Here is a 13,258-nt window from a genome sequence, read left to right on the forward strand (position 1 = left end):
GGGGGGGGGGGGGGGGGGGGGGGCAAAGGAAGAAAGAGGCGGCGCACAGCATGACTGAGAGCTGAGAGAGACGCCGGGTTCAGGAGAACCATCCGGAAGCATCCGCCGGCCCGCCTCCAGCAGCAGGTGTGTGTGTGTGTGTGTGTGTGTGTGTGTTTGTGTGTGTGTGCTCCAAGCAGATTAAGGGCGGTGTACATCTCCCAGACAGTGGCTGTGTCCGAATGTCCACACTCTGTCCTACCTCCTCAGTCCCTACAGTGCTGGACGTTAGTGGACGTTATGGAGCCTGAATCCGTTGGGATTCGGACTCGCAGCTTCCTACTTTCTCCCCCAGCGCTGATCACGTCACATCACCCCCGGCCGGTACCATGGTAACCAGACGTTTTGTAATATATATATTTTTAATGTTCTCTTATTATGCATTTTAATTTCCTTGTCATCTTTCTAATCATTGAAAAAAAAATAAAAATATATTATTAAATTATTCCCGGCTCGCGCTGCTGCTCTTCCGCTATTTTGCTGGAGATTCGCAATGCATGATGGGTAATATAGAGCCATCTAGGGACCATCGATGCTCACTATTTTTCAAGATGCTTTGTGGGAAATTTCTCGTGCCCTATACAGGAAATAGTGTGGACATTCGGACACAGCCACAGAGGAACATTATCATCCAGCCTGAACATTTCTGAAGGAAACTCTCTGCCGCAGCTGAAGTCGAGTCTGAGGCTCGCTGAGACGACGGCTGAAGCTCCCGGTGTGAAAACACTCCGTCTGGGTGTGACTGAGGGCGCGGGGGTCTTCAGCCTGGTAACCAGCCTCGTTACGATCAGCTGTGGATTCGTCACAAAAACCACCAACAGCACCGACTAGTGGCCCGGCAGGCGAACAGCATCACGACTCGACCGTCTCCATGGAAACGGACTTCTTTCTCAAACGGTCGCCATGTAAACGTGGAAGTTTTGGAAAGGAAAAATGCAAAAAAACGCTGTTTTCACTTGAAGAACAAACTGCTCTGAGTGTCGAAACACTAAAAGCTTCTTGATATGAGAAAATCTGAATCTGAAGGAGAAACATCATCCCTAAATACGGAAACACAGAGGATACCGGGATAAAAACTGCTCAATTCTGCGCTCATTCACATCTAAAGCCAATGTTTTATGGTTTGAATCGGTCAGAACTAAAAACAGGGATTTTTGCTTTAAGAAGAATTGAAGGTTTTATCAGACTGACTTCATATTGAAGAGCAGCGGATCAGACTTCAGAGACACTGTCCCTGAAAAGAGGCGACTCAGAGCAATTCTCTCCTGTTAACGTTTGGGATCGAACACAAAGTCATTTTCAGCTTTGGGTGGAATTATAATGATCGGTAGAGACGATTCCTCCTCTGCTCGGTATCAATGAAAAATGAAAATCTTCCAGTTTAATAAGAAATTCAACACTTCAGCATCACAGTAATCCAGGAAAGACAAAGACTCGAGTATTACACACAATATTATACAAGTCTGCACTGCTTCTGTAAATTCACAGCCATAAACTAATAAATAGGGTTTATCTTTCATTATTTTTATTCAAATACATGTTGGGTGTGAAATACATGTGCACACTTTTATATATATATATTCCATATATATACATATATATATATATACACACACATATATACATATACATACATACATGTATATATACATATACTGTATATATATATATATATATATATATATATATATATATATATATATATATATATATATATATATATGTATATATTTATACATACATACATATATATACATATATTTTTTTTTCCACCATTCCTGAAAAAATATGTTGTTTTGGGGGACATTTTATTCCATCAAGCCACTTTAACTGTTGCAGCCGTTTGTTTGGTTTTTTTTGGTTTGTTTTTTTAAGTTATTTCAGCTATTTTATAATTTTTTTGGAGCTGTTGAAGTAGATTTCAGTACAATTAAAAAAACAGATTTAGAAATTTTTGCCACTTTAACAGTTTTAAAACTTCATTTTTTTTTTACTTTTCTAGTTGTTTCAACATGTTTTTTTTCTTTCAAAACTATTTCAGTGGTTTGACTTCTTCACCAGTTTTACTGATTTTCCAATTATTATTTCAACCTGTTTAGATGCAGGATCCAGAAGTTCGTTTTAAAACTCTCCAGGTTCACAAATGAAAGTAATCAAAGTGTTTTTCTTCACATATGAACGAGGACGGGGCTGCAGAGCCCGGCGGAGCTGTAATTCCAGATTACACCCATTCCAAGCAGCATTACATGTTAGAGGATTCTCTCCACTGAACTCAGCTGCTGAGAGAATACAGTCCTGCAGCTTTATTAAACCAACAGAAGAACCCTGAGAGAGATCACTGAGGCAAATGAAGGAATGCACATTCAAACCATTTATGTCTATCCTTTTATTCAGTTTTCTCTTATAAACTAATTTTCTTACAAATAACCATGACTGGAACCTTCTCCAGCTCTTCACATGAATACCAATCACTGGTTATCTGAATAAATCACTGTACTGTGCATTAATAAAGTATGAGTTGATTCAAATTTGACAGCTAAAATCTCTTACTTCTCCTATTTAAACTTTAGTTTTTCCATTTTACTTTGACTGAGATTCTCGTTTTGGATCTAAAATATGGAAAATGTCCAATTTTCTGATGAAATACTGAAGTAGGACTGTTCATGTTCTGGAAGTCCGAATAAAGCAGGTTTATGGAAATTAATCATCAGAAAAGCAAGAACTGCTTCACAACAAATCACACTTCTTTTTTATTTTGACTATAAATTCGATAGAGTCGAAATGTGTCCGTGTTTGGACTGATTTCTACCGTAAAACTTATTTTATTACACTTTGATAGTTTAAAATTGAAGTTTCACCATACACTAACGCCTTTTTGTTTCAGACAGGTAAATTAAAACAATTGAAATATTTCTATATGTATATCTGTACAAAAGCTCATGAGTTCCTTCATGCAAATTAATTTTAAAAAACCTGCGCACAGATTTGTGCACAACAACCAACGCTTCAAACTTTAATTCTACATTACAATCTACTGCAGGACTTTCTGCTTCAATTTCCACATTAAAGTGTTTCTAGTCTGAGGAAACACGCACACGCGCTTTCTTTCTATCTGCGTGTGCACGCTGAGCACGCGCCTTGCTTCATTGATCCGGTGGGTGCATCAGAATAAAAACGCGCGTGAGAAACGAGCTCGTCGGTGATGAAGGAGGCGCGCGAGGAGCGGGACTTACTTCATCTTCAGCTCTCCTCCAGCGGGGCGGGACTGAGCGCGAGGTTCCAGCCGGAGAGAAGCTCCTGCAGCCCGGGGAGGGAGCTCCGGACAGCGGGCGGCCGAGGAGAGAGGAGGAGAGAGGAGAGAGGAGAGAGGAGGACCCGGGGCGAGGGCAGAGTTAAAGACCCCACAACACTCCTCCTCCTCTTCTTTTCTCCTCCTCCATCCTTCATCCTCCTCCTCCTCCTCGCTGCCAGTAAAGGTGCTGTCAGACACTTTTCATTCTCGTCCTGCAGGTAAATTGTTAAACATGAGAAACTTCCCTGAATTCCTCCAATAAATGCATCTAACACAGATCAGGGTCCAACATATGGACTGCAGACTGAAGGTGGTCCGCCGTGAGGCTGCGTTTGGGTCGGTGGAGTGGCTCATCTCTCAGAAAGCCACCGTCTCCGCCGGAGTGTGTCAATGTGACGAACCGTGTTCACGTCATGAACGCAAATCTGAGGAAATCTGGAATCAGAAGCGTCGGACTCATTTGAGGTCAGAGGTCACGCGCAGCTCACCTCCGTCTGGAGGTGGGTTAGGAGGAGGAGAAAATTAACAATTACTACAAAAAATGAGAACAATGTCCACATAGATCCAATTTTAATGAATCCGTCTGATGCAAAACAGTGAAATGTCAAACGGCCTTTACAGCTGTTGCATTCTGGGAGTTTTTAAGGCTAATGCTAGTTGGCTAACTCGCTTCATGGCAGCATCGCCGAGGCCTCAGTGGCAATCTGTTGTTTTCTTGGACATTTCACTGACTTTCTTGGCGGTTCGGCCGGATTTGAGCCTTTTTGGAGCCGCTTTTTGGCCCACGGGCCTTATGTTTGACTCCCCTGGTCTGCTTTCAGACTTTTGAAGCCCATCTTCCACCTGTTGACTGATGGGAGTGTTCCGGGTGAGAGTAATCCGCCCCGTGGACACACTGCCCCCGGCTGGCTAATAAAAAGAGAATTATGCCCCTGGGGAGGCGACACACACGGTCCGACCCCCATACCTGCCCCCCCGGGGGCAACACACTCCAGAAAACCCGTTATGTGGGCTGACGGGGGCAGCGCGGCTCATATGTTCCCTCCAGCAGGTGATCCTTTAATCTGCTTTCATTCTACATGTGGAGGCTGAACTTAAAGGCTGAGTGGAAATATTTCAGCAGGAGGCTGAAAACGGGAAACGTCGCTCCGTCCTGGAGGTGAAATATTGCAGGTATTAATCTCCACACGGCAGCAAAGCCTCTTTCAGGATTAACGCCGGCTTCCAGTGATGAAGGGAATAAAATCAAACCATTCACTTCACTGCTCCGGACGACACGGCGGATTAAATCACATGTTTGTTTTGGGTTTTTTAATGAGTGAGATGAAGGAACGATCAGCGGCGGGAAAAGTTTAACATGTTCAGAAACCAAAACACCGTCTGTAATCCAACCGAGGACGGCACGTCTGCTTCACAGATTGAACAAGTCAACTCAATTCAAGCTGATAATTCAGGACTGGATCGTCTTCAGCCTTCCAGATTAAAATCAGACTTTCATCCAATCCTGACTTTATAAAACAGAACATGAGAAATGAGGCTAGAAATATTCAGAAACTGAATTATCTGCAGATCAATCATCGAAGCTTTGATCATTCATGACTTTGCAGCTCGGCCTGTCATGTCTGAAGCTGGTTTTACTGCTCAGACGCTCTCTAACGAGCCGCCGCACAATCTCTCTTTAATTAATGAGCTGCCGAGACGCTGCTGCTGGAGGACAAACAGGACGAACAGCTGGCAGCAGAGACCCGACGCTCGCCATGAGGCCGGACCGGACGGCGAGTCTGACCCGGTCTGAAGGGCAGAAAACACCTCAGCAGGAAGGAAACGACTTTTAGAGACAATTTAAAGTCAGAAATCATTAAAATAATCTGTGTTTCGGGTCAGATTAGCTGCCCTTGGATGTTAAAAACCATGAAAAACTGGCCACACCTGCTGCCGTGGAGTCTTTTAATATGATCACCTGGCTGAAAACGTCAGATTGACCCGCCGCTCCGTGAGCGCAGGATGAACGGGCTCTGTAGAAACGAAGGGAGGAAGCGGCGGAGCAGCTGCACCTCCTGAACCACGAGCCGGTGGAGACTCTCTGAAGTGACCTCTGACCCCACGCTGCAGAGGAAACTGGAGAGACTGAAACTCTTCCAACGATCAGACCGACGGACCGGAAACCTGATTTTCATGTGACGAACAAAAACACCAAGCATCGAACTTCCAAAGCAGATCTTTAAAAAAAGTCACATTTCAAGGTTTAGAAGGACAATGAAGAACTTCTTCCTGCTAACTGAAGCACAGACGGACGTCTCTGCTCACATTTACGACAGTAAGATCTGAAAATGCGATAAAACAATCTTTTTTTTTTTTGTTTGTTTTTAAATGCGACCAGGAAGGCACGAAGTTTCACTTTCTACAGTCCAGCAGGAACAAAACCACGATCTGCGGCGCCTGACGACACCTTCCAGTCTGAGGTTAAAACGTGGCCCGGGAGGGGGGCGTTGACCTCCAGACCCCCCTCCTCTCCGTGACGCCACAGGCTGCCTCCCCCCGGTGTTCAGGCGGGAGTCCTGGAGGCCAGCGTCCACTCCCACTCCTCCTCCACCACCCGGTACAGCTCCATGGTGGCCCTGGCGTCCTCCACCGACGAGTGGCCCCGCCTCCCCACCTGAGGACGCAAGCGGGAAACAAGCTCAGCTCGTTCCTACAGCTGACCTGACCTGGACCTCGCGGCTCACCTGGATGTCTCGGTTCAGCACGGTCTTGGTGAGCCTCTTCAGCGAGGCGCACTCGGTCTCGGCGAAGCCGGCCCTCCGGTTGAGCAGGGGGATCCGGGACGTGTCGCGGGTCAGGGGGCCGGGGTGGGAGTAGCCCAGCACCTTGAAGTCGTTGTGGACGGCGTGGCCGATCACCAGCTTCCCCGCCAGCAGCTTCAGGATCTGCGGGGGGTCACAGGGTCAGGCCGCGTCACGGCGAACCGCCGAGGAGCCACCAGCAGGACGGCTCAGACACAAACACGACCACCAAACCGCTACAGCCACCAAACCCGCGATTCTACACAATGGAAAACGGCTCACCTCCTTCCGGGCCTGGACGTAGGGCGTGGCCTTGAGGAGGTCGCGCGGCCGGATGCCGCTCCAGCGGGTGCGGTAGTCGGTGACGGGCACGGTGGGCTTGACGAACTTGTCGTAGACCACGTCTCCGTCGTAGGACACGATGCTGCAGCGGGCCAGCTGGCTGACGCTGCCTTTGGGCCCCGTGCCCACCATCTCACAGTCCATGGCCAGGACCTTGGTGGGGATCCCGGTGGGGGTGACGGGGGAGGGGGAGGAGGAGGAGGAGGAGGAGGAGGAGGAGGTGGGCTTGCAGCGGCCGCTGGAAGCAGCGGATGTCTGAGGTGTACTCTGGTCCCGTGTGGACGGAGGCGTTGGCCGCTTCACTCCGTTGTAAACGGGCGCCTGGAGGTGGTTCGCTCTTTTCTCCAGAGCCTGGATCTTCCTGCGGGACCACCTGTCATTCTTCTTTCTCTTTTTCCTAAGCTCAGTCGTTTTTTCAGGGACGAATATATTGAGCTGAATGTCCGACATGGTCAAATGAAGGTATTTCCTCACTGCGCGCAGAAACAACCGGACTCCTCTGCCTCAACGGGACGTTTGCCTTCCTGTTCTCGGCTGGATCCTCGGTGAAAGCATCGTCCAGGAAGACATGGTCCACGACCTGAGCTGCTCAACCGAAACAAATCACAACAAATAACCGTCACTTAACCGTCAACAATGAATGAACAAACACTCATCTCAAACCAGAGTACTTTTGAACAGACAAGTAAACAGACTGGCAGACTTTCTAAAGCACCCGTTAAATCTTTCAAACACAATAATTACAAATAAAAACAAATTCAAATAAAGCATGATTGAACACACGAACTCAAACTCTGAACTACACTCGTATACTCTTGGGATATTCTTCATATTAAAAACCAAGAGAGCATTTTCACGTCTGAAATATGCTTCAAAAATCCATAATAATAAAAACAGTTTCACACCGTTACTTTCGTTTCTTGTGAAATCCAGGTAGCTCAGCTCATGTTAGCATCCTATGCTAACACGATGCTTATCACTGTTATTTCAGTCTACTAACACGAAACAAGACTTAGCATCATTTTACACATACGTGGAGTTTACGCCTAGAAATTCCACCTGAGTTTACACCTAGAAATTTCACCCGATTTGAGCTTTTAAGGCAACTTTAAGAGGGAAAATCCACAGACCTGCAGCATGCACTCTGGGTGGTACATCTGGTGTATCGCATAGACTAGTTTCCGTGTTGACTGGTGACCAAATTCCTGTAACATACTTCATTGATGTTTGTAACCACAGATGTTAAAAGACGACTCAAAAAGGTTTTGTACTTGAAGAGTGTATTTTGGATGCGGATAAACAGCATTCGTAAGTAAGTGCCGGATTTTTTTACATTTGCTGTTACTTCCAATAAATATTAAAAGATCGGTCATCAGTTAACAAGGAGACCAGTTCATCCGCTACGCCAAACAGCCGGCTCACAACATGTCTACATCCGGGTTATGGTGCATTCAGGTACAGGGTTAAGAATCCGAGTAAACTTAGTCTAGATTTTCCATCTAGACTAAGTTTACTTTCGACATGCTTAAGTTATAAGGGTAAAAACGCAGAAACGTCTTGATCGACAGTGAAATATCTGAGACTTGTATGATCTATCAATTGCATTCTACAAATAATGGATCGCAAAGATCGCACGATCACGCTGGGCCTCTCCGTCAAAAAAAAAAAAAAAAATACGGAGAGCTTGAACGCACCGGGGCTGCCACACGTGAAAATGAGTAACAACAGGAAGCTACAGCCTCAAACAAAACGCTTTATTCCGAATAAACTGGATTTATAATACAGACATTACTCATTAGAACCAGCGGATGATGTTCTCCGTACATTAAATATGGTCTGAGTCCACTGGAAGTAACCAGCGTTGAGAAGACACCGCTTGTTAGCATTAGCTTTAGCATGTCCGCTGGAGATGGGACGTTTACACCAAGTTTGTCTGCAGAGGAGCAGAAACTTCTGGCCGGGAGACTCGTCTCGTTTCTCTCTCAATACACACACCTCCCCGACTCCTACATCATTGTGCGTATTCAAAAATCACATCTGTATCAGTAGCTTGTTCGATCATCATTCAAATCGATCAGTGACAACATCAAAGTGGCCTGAAGTTACTGCATTCCTGGGTTCAGACGCATTAGACGAGAGAAACCACATCCTGAATGAATGCATGTGGTCCCCGAGTCCACCCGTCATCCTGCTGCAGTGTGTGAGTTGATCCTGAGCTGTTCTCTCTGCAGGAGTTCTTCACTGAAGACCTGTGGTCCAGCCTCCCCAGCGGCTGGCAGCACGCCCTGCAGGACCTCACTTATCCACAGGTCGCTGACCTTTTACTGGACGTGGCACAAGAGAACAGGAGGTACCCTTTATCACAGCTTAAAAATAAGAAGCTGCACAAATTAAAGGAAGACATGAGCATTGATGGAGGGGAAAAGCAGCAGCATGGTTACTTATTCAATGCAATTCATTTATGTATCATCAAATACAACATACTGATTTAAAGCCACCTTTACATGAGCTTGTAGACAAACACTCTTAACAGGATGAGACTTTTTGCAGAATCAGCTGTAAAGTGTTGAACAGTCTCTGTCCACCAGGGATGTTTTGGTGAATCTCTGTCCGTGCAGGTATCCTTCGGTGTGGCCTCTGTCTCTGCTGGCGTTCCGGGCCACGGCTCACGGCCTGGCCTTCCCCAGACGGAGCAGATCATCCGGCTCGGTGAAGCCGGAGGAGTTCCTGGAGAACGGGAGTCAGAGTTCACTGCTGGGGCACATCTTCCGGAAACACGTGAAGCCCAAGAAGCAGCACGAGATCCGCAGGCTGGGGACGGTACGCCACCCTCCTCCTCTGTCAGCAGAACCCGGGTGGTTCCCCGTCTGAGCTGCTGTCTCTCCTCCCCAGCTGGTCCAGCGGCTCTGTGAGCGCACCGCCTGCCTCCGGGTGGTGGACGTCGGCTCCGGGCAGGTAGGAGACGTCACAGCAGACACACTCAGGTGTGTGTGTGTGTGTGTGTGTGTGTGTGTGTGTGAGTGTGTGTGTGTGAGATCTCACACTCGGCCGTGACTCCGCTCCCTGCAGGGCCATCTGACGCGCTTCATGTCGTTCGGACTCGGACTCTCCGTGACCGCCGTGGAGGCCGACCGGGACCTCGTCGCCACGGCGACTAAGTTTGACGAGGAGCTGCTGTGGGCCTTGGAGAAGGAAAACAGGAAGAAGGAGGTTGGTGATTCTGAGTTTTACACCCTGAAAAGCTTCAAGTGTCGTTTTAGTGTCCAGTCAGTGAAAAGTCCTGCAGTTCGTTCACTGAACATCTTTCATTAAATTAATCCTGCAGATGTCTGTCTATTTTTTTTTTTTTGGGTGGCTATCTGAACGTGATAATTGTGAACAGTGACCTTTGGTTTCCTGAAATGCGCCGTTAAACATTAAGTTCTCAAATTAACCTAAACATCGAAAAATACTTATATTTTACATATTAAAAACAATTTGACTTACTTTAATTTCTAAGTCATCAACATCAAATATGTAATGTATGAAAATTATTATTTTAACTGTAATCCTTAATTATTACTGTTAAAATTTAAAAACATGCACAAAACATGACAAACTGGATCATTGCATTAGTTTGAGTGAAACTGGACCTGTACATGTGAAGACGTCAGTTTGACTGAAATCCAAGAGTTTAAAGTGGGATTAAGACAAACAGATGACGGGATTGACAGTGGATCCGTCATATTAGACCCGGGACGAGTCGATATGCAGCAAATCCCAGAGCACAAGTCTGTAAAAAGTTATAAAAAAAAAAATACAATAATGTCTGCTGATGACTGTAAATACAGTGTAAACCAGACATTTTCAGGCTCTTAAACTGTGAATCACTGCGACATGTCCATGTTGTGGTCATTGGTCACCCAGAACAACGAGAACATGACATCCTGAGGTGAACGTCTCGGCTGAGGTCTGCAGTTAAAGATTTTCACCACTAGAGGTCAGCAGAGATGAAACCCTTCCTTATCCAGACTTCACCTGTACTTCACATGGGACTTTTTATTCCTCTATAAATCCGAATAAAACCTAATAAAACCGCTCTAACATGACCATGTCAACAACTGAAAACTTAGTTCAGAATTAAGTTTCAATCTGAACAGACCGGCGGGTTTATTCTCCTTTGGAAGGGGAATTATGTGCTAATTGGGTGCGACTTCATACTGGTCGATCTGCGCATGCTCCGTCATGATGATGCAATTTTCCAAGATGGCGGCCCGCGGTTCGCGTTTCGACTCGTATGGAGTCGAGACGATTTATTTAATGGCAGTTTTAAAATAATTGGACGTAATGAAACGAGCGACTCGACGGGCGTTTAACAACGCGCACATTTTGAAAGCTGTAGGGTCAAAGTTAACCGAGAAAGAAAGATGACAAAAAACGCGGTTTACTTCCGGGAAACGTCAGTACGTCACGGCTGCCCCGTCCAATCAGAACGTTCGCAGACCCCAGCGTGAGAGAGGATTTAATCCTTCGTTTTTCCCATGTAAAGATGAAGCTCATGAATATAATTATGAATTAATTAACTCAGAATAAACCAATTCCAAATTAAAAGCACCCTGAAACCACACTCAATAAGATCTCATTATGGCCGCGTGGTCATTCTCCTGCAGTAGTGGCTGTTACAGCAGACTCCCGGGTCGGCTGGGTCTGGGTCTCTGGAGTCAGTATCCGGCTGCGCGGAGCCGAGAGGAGCTGCAGGTCGACAGACTGAAGGGGATTGTTTTCATTTGTGTTACAGTTTTTGTCCTGAAATCCTGAAAGTCTCTGCCTGTTTCTCCAGAGCAGCTCGTCTCCCCTGCCGCTGCCTCGGTCCTCGCCGCGCCACGTCAATGGCTGGGTGAACCCCAAAGCATCATGGGAGGCCTTCATCCAGCAGCTGGGAGGCGGCGACAGTCCGACTCCGTGTGGACCCAGTAAGAAGAGGCCGCGTGGCTCTGAGTGGGCGGAGCCCCGCGGCGTGGCCGGGGCGCCGCCCGACGCCAACTCACCCGAGTCCGTCGGCCCGGTCCAGCGGGGGGAGGGGCCGGACTTCATCCTGACCGGGCTGCACGCCTGCGGCGACCTCAGCGCCACCCTCCTCCGTCACTTCGTGCACTGCCCTCACGTGCGCGGCATCACCTCGGTGGCGTGCTGCTACATGAAGATCTCCACCCGGGAGAACCCGTCCCCCCCGGGCCTGGTGGACCCCCCGGGGCCCCCGGCCCCCGACTCCGCCCCCTGGCGCTTCGGCTACCCGATGAGCCGTTTCGTCGGGGCGCTGCCGGGACACCGGCTGTCCTACAAGGCGCGGGAGGGGGCGTGCCACGCCCTGGAGGACTACGTGCGGCGGCTGAGGGGGGGCGGCGAGCTGCTGCGGACCCACTGCTACCGGGCCATGCTGGAGGCCTTCATCAGGGACGCCAGGCCGGACCTGCGCCGCGCCGGAATCCAGACCATCCGGAAGGCTCACCTACTGCCGTTTACAGAGTGAGTTCAGACCAGGAGGTTCAGACCATGACCCTCCAGGTCCTCCGTCAGGGTTTCTAATCAGTGATCCGTCTTTGCCCCTCAGATACGCCCGCCTGGGTCTGGCCCGGGTGGGCCTGGATCCAGACCTGCCTCTGGACCCGCAGCGCGTGGCGGCCATGTTGGAGCGGCAGGGCCGGGTGGTGGTGTACTTCAGCCTGAGCCTGCTGCTGGCCCCCGTGGTGGAGTCCCTGGTTCTGCTGGACCGGATGATCTACCTGCAGGAGAGCGGTGAGTCCAGACACAGACACACACACACACACACACACACACACACACACACACACACACTCCTCGGCTGAAGCTCTGACTCTCTGCAGGCGTCGACAGTCAGCTGGTTCCCCTCTTCGACCCAGACTTCTCTCCCAGGAACTTCGTCCTGGTGGCCCTGAAGCCTGATGGATGAGAGACCAGAGGAGACCAGATCCCGGCCTCGGAGGACTCTACGGACGTGGTCTTCAGAACTCTTCACGTTTCTGTCATGCAGGAGCTCAGTTTCCGGAACTTTGGTTTCTCTGAAGAGCTCGTCATCACCGCATGGCTTTTATTTAATTTATGAAGTGTGTTACTTTTAAAAGAGAAGAGTGTGTGTTGTGTTGTGTTGTGTTGTGTTGTGTTGTGTTGTGTTGTGTTGTGTTGTGTGTGACTGTGCCTCTGAACAATAAACCGAACCACTGCTTTTTGTTTTTACTGCAGACGTTTGTTTAGTGTGAAGTGATTCTTGAACAGTGAAGATTCCAGCAGAAAAGCCACATCATCTGCTTCATCACATTCAGTCGTCTTTCTTTAAGATGTTTGACTAATTTGACATTTTGCTGCATCAGCTGAAATGATTACGATGTCTAAAAGTTGCGCTTTCAAAAATGTGAGGTATGTGCCAAGTGATGCATGATGCTGCCTCCACCGTGCCTCGCAGCATGATGCTGCCTCCACCGTGCCTTGCTGTGGGGGTGGTCGTGGTCTAGTGAAGCCGTAAGTTGTATAAAAAAGTTCAGAAGGACAAATCAATGGATCCACTGGGGTTTGAACGTATTTTCATTGTAACTTCTTTCTGTTTTGTTGCAGAAAAGTCAGCATGACGTGATTTCAGTTTATAATGATGAGTATTTTTGTTATTATCTAAGAGAGCTCTCTAATGACCATGTCTCGTCTTTGCTTCTGGTAATTCGTTGCAGTTGATCTTCAGGTTTTGTCACATTTAGCCCCTTTTTATTTAACGTGATATAAAACAAGACAGTCAAACATCTTTCTGGTGGCT

At 47.7% G+C, this 13,258-nt stretch overlaps 2 protein-coding genes across 2 annotated transcripts; one reads left to right on the forward strand and one right to left on the reverse strand.

Moving 5' to 3' along the window:
- Nucleotides 1–3,893: 3,893 nt before the first annotated feature.
- On the reverse strand, nucleotides 3,894–7,842 carry isg20l2 (interferon stimulated exonuclease gene 20-like 2). Its single transcript, XM_030101897.1, has 4 exons — nucleotides 7,587–7,842; nucleotides 6,397–7,041; nucleotides 6,058–6,258; nucleotides 3,894–5,987 (listed from the first exon to the last, which is right to left on the reverse strand). The coding sequence occupies exons 2-4, from the start codon at nucleotides 6,904–6,906 to the stop codon at nucleotides 5,877–5,879; spliced, it is 822 nt and encodes a 273-aa protein (XP_029957757.1). The 5' UTR covers nucleotides 6,907–7,041; nucleotides 7,587–7,842; the 3' UTR covers nucleotides 3,894–5,876.
- A 321-nt stretch (nucleotides 7,843–8,163) lies between these two features.
- Nucleotides 8,164–12,685, forward strand: mettl25b (methyltransferase like 25B). Its single transcript, XM_030101882.1, has 8 exons — nucleotides 8,164–8,472; nucleotides 8,688–8,806; nucleotides 9,075–9,276; nucleotides 9,349–9,411; nucleotides 9,526–9,666; nucleotides 11,276–11,961; nucleotides 12,047–12,231; nucleotides 12,321–12,685. The coding sequence occupies exons 1-8, from the start codon at nucleotides 8,353–8,355 to the stop codon at nucleotides 12,404–12,406; spliced, it is 1,602 nt and encodes a 533-aa protein (XP_029957742.1). The 5' UTR covers nucleotides 8,164–8,352; the 3' UTR covers nucleotides 12,407–12,685.
- Nucleotides 12,686–13,258: the final 573 nt, after the last annotated feature.

Source organism: Salarias fasciatus, chromosome 11, assembly GCF_902148845.1.
Source record: "Salarias fasciatus chromosome 11, fSalaFa1.1, whole genome shotgun sequence".
Taxonomy (NCBI): Eukaryota; Metazoa; Chordata; class Actinopteri; order Blenniiformes; family Blenniidae; genus Salarias; species Salarias fasciatus.